Below are 19287 nucleotides of genomic sequence, written 5' to 3' on the forward strand. Positions count from 1 at the left end.
GATTAAGGGACAAGCTATGCCCGAAAACAATAATTTATCCTTATCACTACAAACCGAAGCAAAGGATAATATCTTAAGAGCAAGAGTGTATTTTGCAATAGCAGACCCTATTTGATTTTGCTTGTAGAGCATGTTTCCCTCATCTTTTAAAGTCTTAACAAAATTGAGAATACCAAACGAATTCTCCAATTGTCCAACTATAAACTCCAACTCATGAGAAGAGACACCATTCTCCTCAACAAGAGAAATGCACAACATCCCCCTTAGTTCCTCAAAGCTAGCCATTAAAACTTAAAAGAAACAAATATAAACACCAAAGAAAAAGCTAAAACTAAAACACTAAGCTTTCCTTAATTACACAAAGTACTAACCATACCTAAAAGAAGAGAAAGTCGGCGAAGAAGGGACCTGTACTCGGCTTCGTCTTCACCAACGTAACAAAGGAAGTAACTGGAAGCTTAAAGAAGAAGGTGAACAAACAAACCTGTGAACATAGAAACTAGTTGCAAGAGGAGACCGAAGAATGAAGAATCCCTCAATTATTGAAACCCTAACCTACCTATACTCTGAAAAATCAAAGAGTATGGATTAGTCGGAGGAGCAAACGGTGTCCAACCAAGCTTGTAACCTTAAAGGACTGCTCGCCGGCGACCTTAAAGAGCAGCGACGCTCAGGCCACCGGCGGCAGGGGATAACTACAAGGGGGATTCTGTTTTAGGAGAGAAGGCAGAGCCTTTTTTTTTAGAGAGTTTTTTTAGTATACAATATACAATCTTTATTAGCATAAAGATGACAAAATTAACCAAAACTTTTATAAGTCGGATCAAAATTATTTCTTACATGTTACCTTCGAAATCTACTAGATTACTATGATATATTTGATCAGTTCCAGAATTTCAAAACATAACTTGATAGCAAAACTACAACATATTGATTGATGACCAAAACAAATTCACCCAAATAGTTAGATAAGAAACTTATTAGGCAATTCAATGGCATGCAAGCCATACAAAATACATCGATCATGCTCTTGATAATACATGAAATATATTTTGGATACTACTCTTGATACATCATGGATTATTGCCCTCGTTGAGCCTGGCAGCTGCAGCCACTGATGCTGCAACGCCACCTGGGCGGGTTGCTACATTTGGGTTGTTCCTCAGTTCGGCACTCACCACTCCTTCAGCATCATGCCTCGTCGCTTCCTTATCAGCTGGCAGCTTCATGGTTGCATTCTGTTCCAACAAGGAAGTTTATTAAAAATTAATGCAGCTATTATGTATATGCTTATAAATAAAAGGTATCGCCCTCTAATCTATACTATTTTATTGATAAGTAATTCAGTTTATCATATTAGACAATACTAAGCTAGCTTCCTCCGTTCTTAAATATTAGCAATTTGACTTGAACACTTTTTATGTGTTAACTTTGAGGTCTTCAACTACACTTTTATTTTACCTTTCTCAAACCTTATGTTTTCATTAACACTCTCTTAAATTTTTCTTGAATTTTATTCATGATTTTATTTTATAATTCTCTTAATTTTTCTTAAATACTATTTCGTTTACTCATTTTACTCACCTTTTTTCAAACTCTTTTAAATGAGAAAATACAAGTTTATATATCAATATGATAAACAAAATCTGTTCATCAAATGACAAAATGGTAAATAAATCAACAAATTTTTATTAAATATAGGCCCCACTATTGTTGATATATTTACGAAAATGTCATGATAACTGGGCATTTATGTTATTTTATTTACCATTTTGCCATTTGATAAACAAATTTTGTTTATCAAATTGTTTAATTGGGACTTCCTCCTTATCTGAGAATTTTATTATGTCCATTCCTTATAACGATTCATGTTAACCGACCCCAAATCTTTTTCTGAAACTAAGGCTTTGTTATTGTTGTAATTTCACTTTATATTTTCAAAAAAAATATTTTTCAAATTTAGGATTAAACTGTGGGTTAGCATAAATGGGTGCAGAATAGCGAATAATATGTTCCATTATTTAAAGTAAAACATTACACACATTAGCAATTATTTTACAACCAATTATTATAAAACGAACCAAAGACACATTAAATTAAGGCCAAAGGAATATATTTGACTGTTCAATCTAGATGAAGTCATGAAGATCAGAGTAATAGTAATATATACTTAATTCACGTACCGTCAGAACATCGCCTAACTTGACTTTGTCTTCGTCACGAATCGTCTGAGCATTTATAGAAGCGGCAGCCTGAGCGGCAGAAGCCACCCCACCAGGCACCACCACATTGTTGCCAGTGGCCCTAACCTCGGCTGCTTGGATAGCCGAGGCATCGCTTTGCTCCACTGGTTTGTCTCCGGCTGTTAGTGCAACCGCTTCTAAAGCTTCACCTATGGTAACCTTAACGGTCGCACTATTCCGTCCTTGTATTAGACTCCCTTGTTCACCTTGCACTAACGGCCTAGATTGTATTGTTTGCCCTACAACCTACAAGTGCACACCAACATTTTAAATTTAATTACGTATGAATGTATGATAGTGCAATCATATTACTTTTAGATATATTTAGTACTAGTAAGTAGTTAATGGAAAATTTGTTAGAATAACGAGAGAAAAATATAAATCAGCACTATCTTTAGATAGCAAAGATGGATGTACATGTGCATTACTTAGGCCCTGTTCTATTAATCCTTTTTCACTTTTTTCAGATCTAATAAATTCTTATAAGTTCAATTAAGGTCAGAAAAAATATGTTTCTTATAAGTTATTAGGATTACCCTGGTTCAAATCTATCTATTTATCTATATAATATACTAAAAACAAGCACCTCGATGTGAGACTGCCAAATGTCTTTTTATGATTCTTTGTCTTATTTTATTTTATTTTTTATTTTTTATTTTTGATTATACATTGATGTTTTCATATAAAAAAATCTATTTATATTATACTAAAAGATAAGCACCTCAATGTGAGACTGACAATACAAATGTCTTTTTATGATTCGTCGTCTTTTTTTACTTTTTTTATTTTTTATTTTTGATTATACATTGATGTTTTCATATAAAAAAAATATATATTAAATATCTTATTCTAAATAATTACATAAACTATTGTAGTAAAGTCTAGAAATATCATTTCTCAAATAAAAAGAAAGTGTTAGGATTATATTTTGGGAATTTGTCTTTATCGATACTCGATAGCATACTAACATAGAGTGATATTTCTTTTCTTATAATGTAATTAGTTACTACTTCCTCCGTTCTTTTTTTATTGCGCTATAAGGGGTTTTACGCTTGTCAATGCATTATTTTGGCTATTAATATCTTTAATTATACTTTTGTAAAAATTATAAAAAATTAATATTTGAAAAGTAGATTTCAAGACTAATCTAATTAGATCCCACATGACTATGTTTTTCCTAATAGATAAATTACAAGAGATGGTCAAAGAAGATTAAATAAATACTGTAAAAGACCTTATGGTGCAATAAAAGAAAAACGGAGGAAGTATAATAGATAGTCGTGATAATGGTCAGAGAATCTATTATAGTAAAGTCCAAAAATATTATTTTTCAAATAAAAAAAAGGTCTAGAAATATAATAGTAGCATTAAACGGTAAAAATAAAATATTCTAAAAATATTAAAGTAAAATTAAAATATTCAAATAATAAAATAAGATACAATATTTTTGTATTATCATCTATATAAATAATAGTCATTGTCATAGTCATATCAGTCTTTACACTTTTTTATTTTAAGGTGATATTATATATCAATATTACGTAAAGGTTAATATATTGTTCTTCAATACGACATTCACTATATGATATTTGACCTCACCCCTCTTAAAGAATCACGGTGAATAAATTATACTTCTTTCGTTCTATTAATAATATTGCAACAATGGACTTTTTGCACTATTCATCACTCTTGTTTGACCATATAATATGAGTTATACGTTAAGCAAAATATAGTGAAGTGGGATATTGTTGGATTCGTCTTATAAAATACTTTCACAATATCAAGTTTTTATATTTTTTACTCTTACACAATGATAGATATTTAGCATATAAAATGTGTTTTGGGATGCGTAATTTTCTTTTTGTTGTAATATCAACATAACGGAGGAAGTATTAACTTAGATTTAAAAAATATATATCTAATGTAATTTTAGATTAAGGCCCCGTTCACTTTACCTACCTTATTTTTGTTGACTAAAATTATTTTTACTGAAACAAAAATATATTTGCTGAACTTAAATTAATTTTACTGAACTGAAATTATTTATTTTGAATTGAAATTATTTTTACTGATTTTCTATTATAATTCTTCTTTAAGAAAAATGAATTTTACTGAACTAAAATTAATTTTACTGAACTGGACTTATTTTTACCAAACATAAATTATTGTTTCTGAAGTGAATGGTATGGTAAGAAAATTTTAGTTTTTATCAACGAGAGGTAGGAAATGATTTAGTCTACTTCAATTATATAGTTATGTGGAGCAAAATTCATTTATTTTTTAACTAAAAAAAATTACTATACAAAAAAATGGGAATAAAATAAAATAAATACAAATGACGTATTAATTTGTTAGTGAAATGGAGCCCATTATTACTAATTGAATTATATGTGTTAGTTTTTTTCCTTACTAGATTAATAATGCTTTTTTAAAAAAATTAATAAATCTATACTTAGTATTTATAAACTATAACCAAAGAAAACACATGTCACCATCCTATTACACTTCAATATCTTTTTCTCTAATCCAAATGTCACATGTCTTCTTACATTATTAATTAATTTTTTATTACACTATATTAGTATATTTCTTTAATTCTTTCATTAAAAACTTATATATATATGCTTCATCTTCCATATATATTTTATCTTCATCTCCCCTCTTCAATTCAACCTTTTGTTTTTCTCTATTTAATTTTAACCCCTCTTTTAATTAATCCTCATTTTCAATTACAATTCAAAAAATTAAATTTCTTTAATCATATTTTTTATCACACATTATAACTATAGTGGCTTATTGATTTTCATCTTTCAATGCATTATTTTATGAATAACCCGTGCATTGTACGGGTCAGAAGGCTAGTTGATTTATAAATCGTGCATCGCACAGACACTAGGCTAGTTATAACTAAATATGTTTAGATAAGTTCACTTAATTAAATGAAAATTAGTTGAATAGAAGACACCCTTAATTTTTTTAAAAAATTATAATTGTATCCAAAATATGAGATCATCGCCTATATCATTTGTCCTTTGACCCTAGATACATCAAAAACAAGGCAAAAACAAAAGTTTTGGGCTCGTGCAGGCTTAAGTAAGATATAGACTAATTATTGTAAACTTGTTTCATACAATCAGAGTAGATACGGCCATACACTTATATCGGCCCGTTCATTTCACTTTACAAAAATAATTTTTAATCAAAATAATTTCAATTCAATAAAAATAATTTCAATTGAGTAAAGATAAGTAATATTAAATAAGAAATATAGTAGATTATCAATAAAAAAAATAAACAAATAAATAAATAATCAGCTTAGTAAAAAACTAATTTTATTTTAGCAAAACTAAAGTGAAGTGAACGGAGCCTGTATGAAAATACTAAGTGATACGCATACCTGTCCACCAATAGACTCGGTAATAACAACAGCACCAGGAACAGAAGTTTCAGTGACAGTAACACCCTGCTGCGCAGCCAGATCCGAGGCGGTAGCATGGCTAACAACACCAGCTCTTTCATTAACAGTGGCAGCAGACTGCATGGTGGCAGCAGGACCACCCTTCTGAGTCTGCCCGAATACCGCGTTTTCAGCAGTCTGCATCATCGCAGCATCTCTTGGTGCTGTTGGCTTTGAGGCCAACTCCCCTGCCACCGGGAATACATCGCCGTATCTTACAGGCTTCGCGCCTTGGCCTTGTTGCTGCTGTTCTTCCTTATCTCTTTGAGGCTGTTTTTGACTCATTTTGCTAATTATTGAATTAGTTACTACAATATTAAACACTAAACTTTGTTGGGAAATGATTTATCTTGGAAATTAAACTCGATGTTTGAGTGAATAAATCTTAGGTGGTGGATGGTAAAGTTTAGAAGGCTTTTGGGAGGAAGAAGATGATGACACATAGCATTTCTAGTTCCATTTGGCAAGATTGTGCTAGTGCAGCTGGATAGAATTTTACACGCACCTTGTTCACAGGGTAGTTCTAATGATTGATGATGAGTATTCTTGTAGCGTTCATCGGATTTGAATTTTAAACGAACACTTTGACTGACATTTTTTTTTTTTTTTTTTTAAACAAAAGATACTATTAAAGAAAAGCATAATTACAACCAAATACTAACTAAAACAAAAAACACTTAACATCCTACGCACACTAAGCACCATTACAGGAAGATCGAAGAGAACCAAATATTGAAGTAGTCTTGCAACAAACCAATAACTGTGGAGCCCAGACAAACCATAAGAACCGAACTACATCCAAAATGTGAACTAAGAGAAACCAAATGAACCGAAGCAGTCGAGATGGACTAAAAGCGCAGAACACTAATATTGAAGAGCAAGGGCGGATCCAGAAATTTTTTACAGCCGGGTCGAAGTTATAAAGCATTTCAAATAATAAAGCCATAAATGGATATGAGTTTAAGAGATCCACACTAAAAAAAATGTGCAAATAAGGGGAATTGAACCATTAACCTTCCCAATCTATGAAACAAGTAACTAACCAACTAAGCCAACTATAAAACTTGAATACTTATACAAGATTTTTTATTTATATAATATCAAAATCTGGGCATTGGGGGGGCCAAGGCCCGGGTAGGCCCCCCTGGATCCGTCTATGTTGAAGAGAACCCGAGCTGGCACTGAAAGCGAAGGGAACTCGTGATGGAAACAGTAGAGAGACGGAAGAACCTGAAGAATGCACCCTGTTGCTGAGGAACGTACTTGTGACACCATTCCAATCTTATGGAACGAAAAACATAACTACCTCCTAGGAGTCAGGGAACAAAACCTATAGAGTCATATACCTCAATGACTCTATGAGAAACCGTGCATCCAAATGCAGGTTCTCCTCTTGCAGTTCTAGCAACGGAGAATGCAAGAAAATGGAGGACTTTGCTTAACCCAAGCATTAAAGATAGGTAGCCTCCTTCAAGATATTGTTTAACAGTGATGACTTACCTTGTCATCATCACCCAAACTAACCAAGGGATGATAGCAATTGATTAAATGCCCTAATCATCCCACAAGCGAGCAACAAGACCTGCAAACCAAACTCCTCCCTTAAAACCACCCTCCTCCTGCAAACTCCATAAGCAGGGAAAACTATCCAATTGCGCAAATAACTTTTCCCCCTGGGTAACTATTTCAACTACCAGGGGAACACCTTCACATCCCGACAAGACTACTATTGGGACCATTCACCTAACGTAAAAGGGTTTACTTAATCTTACAACCCTCATAACCCACCAACTAGGCTCCAAAGACCATTACAACACTTCGATAACTTCCAAAACATGAACTAGTCTATGATACTCTAACTCAAGACTAAGCAGAGAAAGAGAATTGTTAAGTAACAACAACCCAAGCAACAAAACATACAACTTATACAAAAACATCATAACTGAACTAAAACAAAACTAATAACAATTAAAAGAACAAGCATACAAAATGGTGAAACATCAGAGGAGAAGGCCTAGAAAACCTGAAAAACCTCAACGGTAGCAACCCCACCCTACACCACGACCAACCGTCCACGACAACACAAGAACCCCTCACTGAACCAAACCTTGGATACGCGAGGGAACCCTAACCTTAACTTCACCTTTACCGTCGAGAATTAATTAACGAAATTCCTTTCAACGACGGCGTTAAAGCTAGCCTTTGGTTCTTGATTTGTAGAAGCAAGCCGAAAAACACTCGACGGTGAACCACTTACACACAACCACGACCGAAGAGGACCCCCAAATTCACACCAACTGACCAAAAGGTGAAAATTAAAAGGTAGAACAGAAAATTAAAGCAAAAAACGAAAGAGACATCAAGGCTGGGCTCGCAAGCGACGACTAGGCGGAGCGCGCCACTCGCCGGCGAGCAGGGGCTGAGAAATAGAAGGGCGGTGGAGGCGGTGTAAGACAAGATTGGGGGTTAGAGAGAGAAAGGGTCGAGATAATTCTTTGTTTCATCTATAACGTTTGACTGACATGAAACTTAAGGGACTATAATAAAACCTATCTATACTGTATCTCTTTCTTATAAGTCAAGTATGGGTTGTGATAATGTTTCTTTGAGAAATCCAATTTATCTTCTTGATAAGAGACTAGTGAAACGCTAAACATCGCCCACAAATTACCATATAAAGCCCACAAATATGTTATGATTTGACCATTATGCCCTTTTGCTAAAATTGAGATAATCTCGGTGTAAAAAATGTGGAGCCGTATTGGCTCGTCGGGGGAGACCGGATGGCAGGCCGGAGATGCGGGGGACGCCGGAGGTACGTCGTCGTCGACGGAAAACGAGGTAAGTGACCGCTAAAATTCACGGTTTACCGTCGTAGTGGCTACGGCACCTAGGGTGGACGCCCAAACCGTAGCCTAGACGTCCAAGCCGGACGCCAGAACCACCAGAGTGGCGTCCAGGCTAGACGCCCAGACCACCAGAGTGGCGTCCAGCCCAGACGCCCAGACCACCAGACTGGCGTCCTGGGCAGACGCCACTCCACTGGGTGAGGCGGCCCTGCCAGGCGCCAGTCCAGTGGGTGTGGCAGCCCTGGCAGACGCCACCTTTAATAATTAAATTTTATTTTTTCCTTTTTGATTTTGTTGTTGTTTTTTATTTAATTTTTTTGTGAAAATAAAAAATCGAAAATGATTTTTTAAAAAAATTCGAAATGGGTTTTTTGTAAATTAAATTTGAAAATTCGAAATAGGTTTTTTTAAAATTAAATTTGAAAATTCGAAATGGTATATTTTTAAATTTAGTTTGAAAATTCGAATTGGGTTTTTTATAAAAATTAAGTTTGATTATATATAATTATGTGGAAATATAGAAATTAAATGTATTATCCGTTAAATGTATTTATTGTAATATATAATTGATGCAGGAATATGGTGGAGACGGAAATGATTACAGTGAGGTATTTGGACATGATGGTCCATTCGAAGAAGCTCAACAGGCGATTGATTGGGCAAAACAGGTTGCAATTGCAGCTGGATTTTGCTTGGTAGTAGCAACTCATAAATCTCAACGGGATGGTAGAATGGATCGCATTTTGAGATGTGACCGTTATCGCAAAAGAGAAGAAAGAGATTTTCGTACAGCCACTCGGTTTGACACAAAGCGGAAAGGTTGTGGGTGTGAGTTCAGAGTAAAGGTTCGACAACTACGGAGTCGTGACGGTTGGGAAGTGATAGGTTACTCTAAATGGGGGTATCACAACCATGAGATGATAGTATATGAAGAGGGTCATCGACAACTGAGCGGCTTAAGTCCTGCTGCGAAACTAGTTGTGAAAGAAATGAGTGATGCTCAAGTGAAGCCTGCTAAAATATTAGCATCTGTGTTAGAGAAATTTCCAGAAGACCATCCAAACCGAAGACACATCTACAACGTCAGACAGCAACTCAGGTTTGAACGGTCAGAGGGAAGGAACCCTATACAGCAGCTGCTACACCAGGCACAATCACGTGGTTACCTGTTCTGGTTTGATTCTGATGAAGATACAGCGGAGGTGACTCATCTTTTCCTTGTGCATCCTGATTGTGCTGATATGATCAAGTCTTGGCCATTTGTGATTTTGATCGACTCAACGTACAAGACAAACAAGTACAAGTTCCCTCTGGTTGAGATGGTTGGGATGGCTCCAACGAACCAGAACTTTCTGATTGGTCATGCAATCATCAGGGATGAGACGGCTCCAAGTTATTATTGGGTTTTGGAGAAGCTGAGAAACTACATCGGGCCTAATGTTCATCCAGCAGCCATCGTCAGCGACTGTGAGGGAGGTCTCTTTGCCCCCATAGCAGAGCTGTTTCCCGAATCGAACCACTTATTGTGCACATGGCACATCAACAACTGCGTGAAAGTGAAAGCCTACAACCTTTTCAAGAAGAATTTGGAAATGGCAGAGAGATTGGTGAATGGTAAGTGGCGGAAGATCCTACAGGCTACCACAGAGGAAGCGTATGAGCGAGCATTGGCTAACTTCAGGGATTCGTACCAGTGGTGTCCGGCACTGGTGGACTATGTGATGCATCAATGGGTCCCTCATAGGGAAAAGTTTGTCAAATATTGGACAAACCAGGTACTTCATTTTGGGAACACTACAACATGTAGAGTTGAGAGCGCTCATAGAGCTACCAAGGACTGGATTGATTCATCGACCGCTGCTTTGGATACACTGTTCGCTAGACTGAACAAGTCAATTGAAACTCAGAAGAACGACATCAGGAACTCTCTAGAGGACTCCAGACGACGACATGGTACGATGTATAGCCATTTTATATTTAAGATTCTCCATGGTCGTGTGTCGCACTACTGCTTGGGGTTGATTCTCACTGAGCTGAACAGGGTGAGGGACTTGGCTGACGAAGTGTATACTCGGTGTGGGTGTACTATTTTAGTAACTCATGGATTACCTTGCGCATGCACCATTCATCGCGTTATTACAGAAGAAAGGGCGTCGTTACATGTTGATCAGGTCCATTCATTCTGGAGGACGCTTGTTATTGGTGAGCATGCAGACAATCAAACGGCCGACCGTGAACAGGAAGAGTTGGAGCAGTTCCGTTCGATGTACGACCGAGTGTCCTCCAGCCATCCTTCTATTATTTGTGACGCTACTCATGTGCTTCATGACATGTTCCACCCGTCTAACTTAGATTATGAGGAACCCGAAGGAGTTGACCGTCCTCGAGGTCGACAGCGGCGGAACAGGAGTGCGTTTGAGTATATCCGTGGTCATGGTCGTGGTCGTTCTCGTGGTCGGACATCGTCATCTAGTCGTAGTCAATCTTCATCGTCTGTGAATATGCCCCTGAGAACTGGTACGTTTTGGTTGTTTTTATTGCACATAGTTTTAAAGTGTTACTCCTGTCTTCTTAACTGTCTATAATTAATTATTTGGTGAATAGGAAGAAACGATGTTGATCAGTTTCCGTACAAGGAAAGGATACCTGCGATCATCATGTCGTACGTGGAAGGGTGGAATGATGTAATCGGAGATGGTAACTGCGGATTCCGAGTCGTGGCTGATGTTTTTCAAATGGGCGAAGACAACTACGGTTTGGTGCGTGAGTTGATGTACAGCGAAATTGCCTCTAACCGAAATGTTTATCGTCATGTGTACCAGGATGACTTGGATGGCGCTCTCCGACGTATCCGGTGGGGAGGTGGACCTTGCGGCGAAAATCATTATTTTGACGCGCCCCTAGATCTGTTTGCCGTTGCAAACATTTACAAATGCGCAGTCATGCATTTCGGCCTGGGAGTGCATAGTCAAGCTTATTATCCTTGTACCACGGTTCTCCCTTGGCGGTCGCGTGAGACTGTCACCACACCGGTCAGAGAGCTAGCTATTGCGTTTCTTGGGTCGTCATACAGACATTTCATCCGACTAGACATGTCAACCGATTTTCCGGTGCCACCGATTATACCTCGGTGGTACAACATTCGCACAGCGAGCGTAGAGGGTTGGGATGCGCTATATAATGACCGGATCCACGAATGGAACACCCTAGCTGCATTTTAGTTTTTCTTGTTTACATTCTTTATTTGTAATCTTATTTGTACGTTGCTCTTTTAATGAGAACATTAATATTTTATATTGTATTGCTTACTGCATTCTATATGTTGCATGGGTAAGTTGCGCGGATCCACGAACGGTTATATCAAAATTTAAAAACAGCACTGATAATATGTTTAAGTTGGAAGCTAAAAGAACAATCTAAAATGTTACAATTTTACAACATAATGTCCAACATAATGCTCTATAAATAAAATACAATAACCATCAGTAATCCCTCCTCGACGACGACTCCCACTGCGCAAGGGTCTGTTCCAGACTATCAACAACAGCTCTCCCTGTTGCACTCATGCTGTCCTTCTCAAGAGAGAGTTTCTGAACGTCTTGCATTATCTTTCCCATCCACTGCATACAACAAAAAACAGAAGATGAAATACAATAACAACAAATAAAACTTAATTAAAAGACAACGATAAATATAATAAAAGACATACCGCTTCCGTGGCAGTAGGCGGTGGCACATAATCATCATCGCTGTGGTCGAGATCAGCGATCAACCTCGGGTGCGAATACCGGTTGAACCATTCCATGTAGTAATGGTCACACATGGGAGTAACCCCAGAGGGCGGCCGCTGCAACTCCGCTGTCCATAATCGAGCCACCATCGGAAACTGGTCCCATGTCCCGGTCATGATATCCGGCCATTCCACGACGTACTCCCTCGACGATGCAGGTCGGACCGCCTTCATCGGGCACGCCGGGGGAGGAGGGACAACTTGGACAAATCCAAGTTGGCGAAGACAACGCTGGGGCATGTACGCTTCGACGATGTCACGATACTGAATGACTCCTGTGTACAGGGTCCTGGGTACCCTAACACTAGGGTTCGGGCCGAAAGGCATCCAGTTCACCTGTACAATTACAACATATAAAATATAATAGAATGAATATAATATGTGCAAATAATAAAATGTAGACTCTATAAATAAACGTTACCTCTAAGGGGGACAGCCTGTCCAGCAATAACCGTATCGATCGGAGGCGGTCAACGGACTTCTTCTCCGAGCGGGGACTTCACGCACAAGCACGCGGCATCCCCTCATCAATAGGAACTGGGTCACGATGTGGTCGCAATGCAGGAAAATACTCGTATATCCAAGTCTGCAATAGAGTCAGACACCCATTGATACCTGCCGCGTCAGCCCGACTCGCAAATCCTAGTTGGCGATACAAATACGCCAACGTAGCCGATCCCCAGGAAAACTGGCCTACACTGTCGGGGTCACACGCCTCTACGATGTCGCGTGGCCTGAGCTTGTTTCCGCCGCTCTTATCCGGAAACAAGGTATGTTTCGGGGTTTTCTGATGTCCTGCGGGAGAGTTACAATTCCGAGACTGGAACCGGACGCCTGTACCTGCAAAATAACGGAGACTCCTGAGAGCTCCGCCTCCAACGGTCAAGTTAGTACCTGATTAAGGAGTAATTAATACGGAAATTAAAGTAATAAGATCTCTCTAGGTGAGAGTGTTTAATGTTGGTAATCTGCGTCGTTAGCGAGATTAGCCGGTTATTAGTGTTCCGTAATGTTTCTGTTCTTCTCTTGATTTCTTGATTGCTTGACTGCTTAATTAATGAGGATTAATTAAGTATTTATAGCCTTGAGAAGCGTGCCACTCTCTAGGTTTAGGGTAAACCTAGGGCTGACCGGGCCTCTAGACAGGATTGGGCCTTGTTGGCCGGTTTTCCCATTTGGCATGGGTGGACACGTGGCGTGTCTCAATTGGTCCGTAGAGGACGTATCTGTGATTGACACGTGGCAGGCTCCTATTGGCCTTCGTGAAGGACACGTGGCGGAACCTGGTTGGTCCACTTGTCAGACGGTGATTGGTGGATAAAAATCCCCTAATCATTTGCCCCTCACAGGTGGCACGTGACTGGTCACGTGTCGCCTGTGACAGGTGTCGCACGGTGACAGGCGACGGCCTGCTACAGGTGTCACCTTGCAAACGGCCGAGAGATTTTCCCGCCCAAATTTTGAATTTGGAAGCGACCCTTCGCCTTCTCACTTTGCCTATATAAGGAAGTGCTGACTTCGGTCATTTTCACATTTGAGAACTTTGCGAGAACATTCGGACCCCTGAACTTGCTCTGACATTTCGGACCTTTTCTGCCTACCGCCTGTTCTGACAAGCCGACTGCACCGGACTTCCAGAACTTCATCAACCGTCACTCGTTCAGGTAACTCAGTTCTCTTACTCTTAATTTTCTTTTTATTTTTTGAAATGGCACCACGGAAGCACACGACACGACCTACGTTAGTGATCAGCCGGTCACCGGGGACGGCTGAATCTAGGACTAGGAGTGCCGCCTGCCCTTTTCTGGACCCATCTTTGCCCTTTATACAAAGTCCGACTGTATCTGTGTCTATGCAGAACGTGATGGCTAGAACAAAAAAGACTGCTATGATATCAAACTCAGACGGCTCCTCCCAAAGGGTGCTCATTAGTGAAACATCTGACCAGGCGCCAGATGTAGAATTGAAACGAGGCGGCTGCCAAGCCGACAGTTCTGAGAGAGGGGCCAAGGTGGTCCCTTCCCATCTTACCGTTGACTTGTCTAATTTTCCTCCTGCTCCTTCTAAGGGAGAGGAGGCGGGCCCCTCTGGGAGAGGGGAGGAGTCGTCCTCTTCGGACTCGTCAGAGGACGAGTCCGAGTCCAGCTCTTCTGGCTACAGTTCTCCAGGCTCAGAAGAAAGACATAGCCGCCTACAAGAGGCGAGACTTTCTCATGCAGTTGAGAAGGGGGACAATTGGGCGGAGCCGTCCGCCTCTTACAGAGAGGAAAACGCCCCCTACTACTGCATGGTACCCCGGGGCCGGATCGCAACCATGCAAGACAAAGTGGAGAGATTTATTGCTAACCACAGAATGGGCCCGGAATTTTTACTGTTCGTGTCGGATCCAGAAGACACTGTCGTCTGGCCGGCTGGTACCAGCTATGATGACGGCTGCTTTGGCTGCTATGTGGCGGCCATCAAAGCTGGACTGCGCTTCCCATTACATCCGGCTGTTCAGCGGATTTTAGATGGGTATGATTTGGGGTTATGGCAGTTAGCCCCCAACTCTTGGGTAAACGTACTCGGCTATGTGTCCGGGTGCGAAATGTACGGGGTGGAGCCAAGCTTTGAGGCTTTCGCCCACATGAACTATCTCAGCCGGACCCCTAAGTCGGGAGGTACCGGCTGGTATCAACTAACAAGCCATAGGGGTTACCTCATGACGAGAGGTAAGGCGAACAAATGGAAGGATTGGCGGAACACCTTCCTGATCATTGAGGGTTCAGACACGGAGCTGAACCAACGTTTTAACAAGTGGAATAGGGATCCGCCTCTTCTCGTAGGCGGCCGCAGCATGCCGCCTGTTTCCCCAAAGGCTAAAAGAGAGATCCTAGACAAAGGACTCTTCAAAGTAGAGACTAGGGTGAACTCTACTTCAGGGGTACGAGAGCAAGTACCCCTACACTGCGTCCCGAGCTTCAAGTGGCTCTATGACGAGTACTTTTTGGCCGCCTGTGTTCTCAGCAGTCGGTGCTCTAGAGGTAGCCGGCCTGACAAACACTCTGTTTTTTTCCACGCCTTGTTTACTTGGGATCTTTACTAACTTTGCTGTTTATTATTATTTTTTTTTTTTTTTTGCAGCTGACGCCATGAGTAAAATAACAGCATCCAAGACTGCGGCGGCCATGTTGCGGGCCTCTCTCATGCAACAGTCTTGTGCCGACTCCCCCAACAAGGGGGCACCCTTGGTAGGCTTCGAAAACTCTTCCTCTTTTAGGAGTTGTCTTATGCATATACTAACTCTTTTTGTTTTCAGTCTGGCACTCCAAGAGCTTCTTCCTCGCAACAGCCGGACCCCAAGGCCCGGAGGACGACTGTTGCAAGCTCTCCTGGGTCTTCCAGGAAAACAGTGGCGGCTGAGAAGCAGCCGACCACTTCTTCTAAAACCATGGCGGGGCCACCTAGAAGTATGGACAATTACTTGTAAAAACTTTTACACTTGCTTCCTTCTTGACTAGGTCTAACTTGCTTTTTTTACGCTTGATGCAGCCGGCCCTCAGGGGCTTGACTTGGTTGAGGTAGCCAAGTCCATGATCAAAGTAGTTCCTCCATCTGAAAGGGAGGCGGTCAGGGGTGCCGGCACCCTTGACCTTGATGGGATTTCAGGGGTCCTTGCTGAGGTATACTTAGCATATTTTTGAGTATTTGAGTTCCAGGACGCCTGTTATCTTTTTTGTTTGGAAACTGACGCCTGTTGTTTTTGTACTTAGGCCCTGCTCCGAGTTAACAGCCTTCGCAAGCCGATTGATCGGAAAAACAAAGAGGTAAAGGCCGCAAAAGCTATGGCCGCCTCCAACTGTGATAAGGCAATGTTTCAAATTGCCCAAAACGAAGTACTGACCATTGATATTCTTTATTATCAGGCGCAGGCTACCGCCGCTGTTCGAGCTCAGTTAGAGGCGGCCCAGAAGAAGAATGACGAGCTGGAGGCGACTGTCACAAATCTTAAGGCCGAGCTGAAACCTCTTCGCCAAAAAATGCACTCTTACGAAGCCATGGAGAAATCTTTGGCCAACGTAAAAGAACGCCTGGTGAGCCAAGAGAAGAGTCTTACCCAAGAGCTCTCGGAAAAGGCCGAGCAAGAGAAGAAAGAGCTCGTCCGGGAGATGGTGGAAGACTCCGCTCAAATCCAGCGCATGACCTGGGGCCGCCTGTTCCCCAGTGCCGACTTTGCCTCATGGGAAAGAACGTACCGCCAGTGTTCGGAAACATATAATCAAGAGATCCTGGCGGCTGCTGAAGAAGAGGCGTTGGTAGATACGTTGGAGGAGGAGGAAGAGCCGGTTGTGGCGCTTGTGCCACTTGGGGGTAAGGCATCAAAAAAGGATGCAGCTGAAGCCGAGTCCAGCAAGAAGAGTGCTGACCAGGCGGTAGCTGCTAATACTGAACTGCCCCCTTCTTAAGCTTAATGTATTTTTTCCACAGCCTGCGTGCCGTTTGCTTTGTATTTACCCGGCCAGGGGGCCGGGGTTTTGAATATTTTGCTGGTCTTTAATGACCGGCTTATTTTTAATCAAATTTTTGTTTTGATTCAAATTTGTCTAAGTATTCCATATCTAATATCCCATTGTTCACTAGACCGACTGTTGTGTATGGCCGAACGTTGCAGACAGGTACAAATAGTAAGTACGCCGCCTATGCCCCTGGACGACTGGTTGTCTGTTTCCAGGATAGACGATCAGTCGGCCATTTATTCAATCGGTATTCGAACTATTTATTCAATCGGTCTGACCAAGTAAATAGTATTACCTAGTTGTCAAGGAATTAAGTAGGATAACAAGCGGCGGGTACCGGTTGTTTCCCTTTATTGCCAATGTTGGATTTTAACTCGTAATTTGTTTAACCTAGCAAGAGTAGTGGTTGAGAGTCCCTGTTTGTTAAAAACAGGCGGACGACTCATACCTTTTAGGCTCTATACTAAGTTTGAGTGACTAATAAGTTAACATAGGAGTTACTTAGTCTTCGTCACACTCTAGATTGAATAGTAGAGGTACCAGGCGGCGGAGGCCGGATGATCCTCTTGATTTGCCAATGTCTGTTGGCTATTAACTCAATAGGTTGCCTAGTAGGAATAGGGGTTTGAGTGCCCTTGTTTGTTTAAAACAGGCGGACGACTCAAACCTTTTAGGTTCCATACCAAATTTGAAGGAGTGACTATGAGTTAACGTTGGAGTTACTCAGTCGCCGTCACTTTTGTTTGAGAAGTAGAGGTACCAGGCGGCGTAGGCCGGCTAGACCCCTTGATTCGCCAATGTTTGTTGGCTATTAACTCAATAGGTACCCCCTGCATTTATCCCAAGTAATACAGGCGGTCATCTGACTCAGATGTCAACTGCTACCACTGGTTTGGTTAGTGATAGAGTTATCCTTGTCTCAAAAACGGCTACGTGGTTGCCCTTGGGGACAGTCGTATAGGTGCCGTGTAATTAGTTTATAGAACAATGTTCCACCCAAAAGGGAGCTGCTCTCTGCGACGAATTTCATCCGGAGGGATACCGTCGGACGCCTGCTATGATGTTGGGACAGGTCGTATTAGTTTTTTAGATTTGATCAGGTGGCTTGGCGCGTGGTCTGATCATTCGGCCGGTGGCCTTGGTAAGTTCTTGGTGAACGTAGGTGCTAAGTAAAAGAAGGGTAGCCGCCTGTTAGGCACAGGGTCGGCCGGGCCCTAATCTTTTTAGCTAAGTATTGTGAGTAAAATACTCAATGGAGAGTAGCCGACTGTAAAGGAACAGACGGCATGCCCCTCTGAAGATTGAGTGAAAAACTCAATGGAGAGTAGCCGACTGTAAAGGTACAGACGGCATGCCCCTCTGAAGATAGAGTGAAAAAACTCAATGGAGAGTAGCCGACTGTAAAGGTACAGACGGCATGCCCCTCGTAATACAAAAATTGAATAGTAAGTGCAAACTTTATTAAGTAGCTCTTTACTTTACATCTTTCAGAAGAAATATTTTTTAAGGTTATCTACATTCCAAGTTCGAGGCAACGGTTGTCCGTCTGGTGTTTCCAGACGGTAGGTACCGTCCCTGACTTCCTCATAGATTCGGTAGGGTCCTTCCCAATTGGGAGTTAGTTTGCCAGACTCATTAGCCCTACCAACTGCTTCCATTTTTCTAAGTACAAAGTCCCCTACTTTGAGTGGACGCCTGTGTACTTTTTTGTTGTATGACCTAGTCATTCTCAGGCGATAGATCTCATGGCGCAAAACAGCATTGCCCCTCTTTTCAGGAAGTGAGTCTAATGCCAGGCGCATGGCTTCCCAGTTTGCCTCTTCGTCATACAGCATTACTCGAAGAGTCGGCTCGTAGTGTTCTATTGGAAGAACAGCTTCCGCACCATAAGTTAGGAGGAATGGAGTTTCTCCAGTCGCCCCTTTTTCAGTCGTCCTAATGGCCCAGAGAACATGTGGTAGTTCATCCGCCCATAGGCCGCCTGCTCGTTCAATCTTTTTCTTGAGACCGTCTGAGATGATTTTATTAAAGGCTTCTACTTGGCCGTTTGCTTGTGGACGGCCGACAGATGCAAAGTAGTGTGCAATTCCTTGGTCTCCCAACCAGCTTTTGAGAACAGGTGTCTCAAATTGGGGACCATTATCAAAAACCATAGACATGGGAACCCCGAACCGAGTGATGACGTTTTTCCAAATGAATGAAATTACATCTTTCGTCTTGATTCCCTTTACAGCCTCCGCCTCTACCCATTTAGTGAAGTAGTCAACGGCAACAAGTATATACCTTCTGCCGCCTGTAGCAGGCGTATATGGACCCAGAATGTCCATGCCCCACTTAGCAAACGGTAGTGGGCTGTGAATGGTAGTGAGGTCAGTAGCCGGACGGTGAATTAATTTGCCAAACCTTTGGCACTTGTCACATTTTTTCACCATCTCCATTGCATCTGCTTCCA

At 41.0% G+C, this 19287-nt stretch overlaps 1 protein-coding gene across 1 annotated transcript; it reads right to left on the reverse strand.

Annotated features, from left to right (window-relative positions):
- Positions 1 to 934: 934 nt before the first annotated feature.
- LOC110739925 (late embryogenesis abundant protein D-34-like) lies at positions 935 to 8321 on the reverse strand. The gene is made up of 3 exons (XM_021920402.1): positions 5641 to 8321; positions 2184 to 2489; positions 935 to 1238 (listed from the first exon to the last, which is right to left on the reverse strand). The coding sequence occupies exons 1-3, from the start codon at positions 5983 to 5985 to the stop codon at positions 1074 to 1076; spliced, it is 816 nt and encodes a 271-aa protein (XP_021776094.1). The 5' UTR covers positions 5986 to 8321; the 3' UTR covers positions 935 to 1073.
- Between the last annotated feature and the right edge of the window lie 10966 nt (positions 8322 to 19287).

Source organism: Chenopodium quinoa, unplaced genomic scaffold, assembly GCF_001683475.1.
Source record: "Chenopodium quinoa cultivar QQ74 unplaced genomic scaffold, ASM168347v1, whole genome shotgun sequence".
Classification (NCBI taxonomy): Eukaryota; Viridiplantae; Streptophyta; class Magnoliopsida; order Caryophyllales; family Amaranthaceae; genus Chenopodium; species Chenopodium quinoa.

Coding starts and splice junctions, on each gene's coding strand:
- LOC110739925 (XM_021920402.1), bottom strand. CDS start 5,985: ATGAGTCAAAAACAGCCTCAAAGAGATAAGGAAGAACAGCAGCAACAA. Junction 2,490..5,640: donor CCGAGTCTATTGGTGGACAG/GTATGCGTATCA, acceptor GTGCACTTGTAG/GTTGTAGGGCAAACAATACA. Junction 1,239..2,183: donor AGTTAGGCGATGTTCTGACG/GTACGTGAATTA, acceptor TTGTTGGAACAG/AATGCAACCATGAAGCTGCC.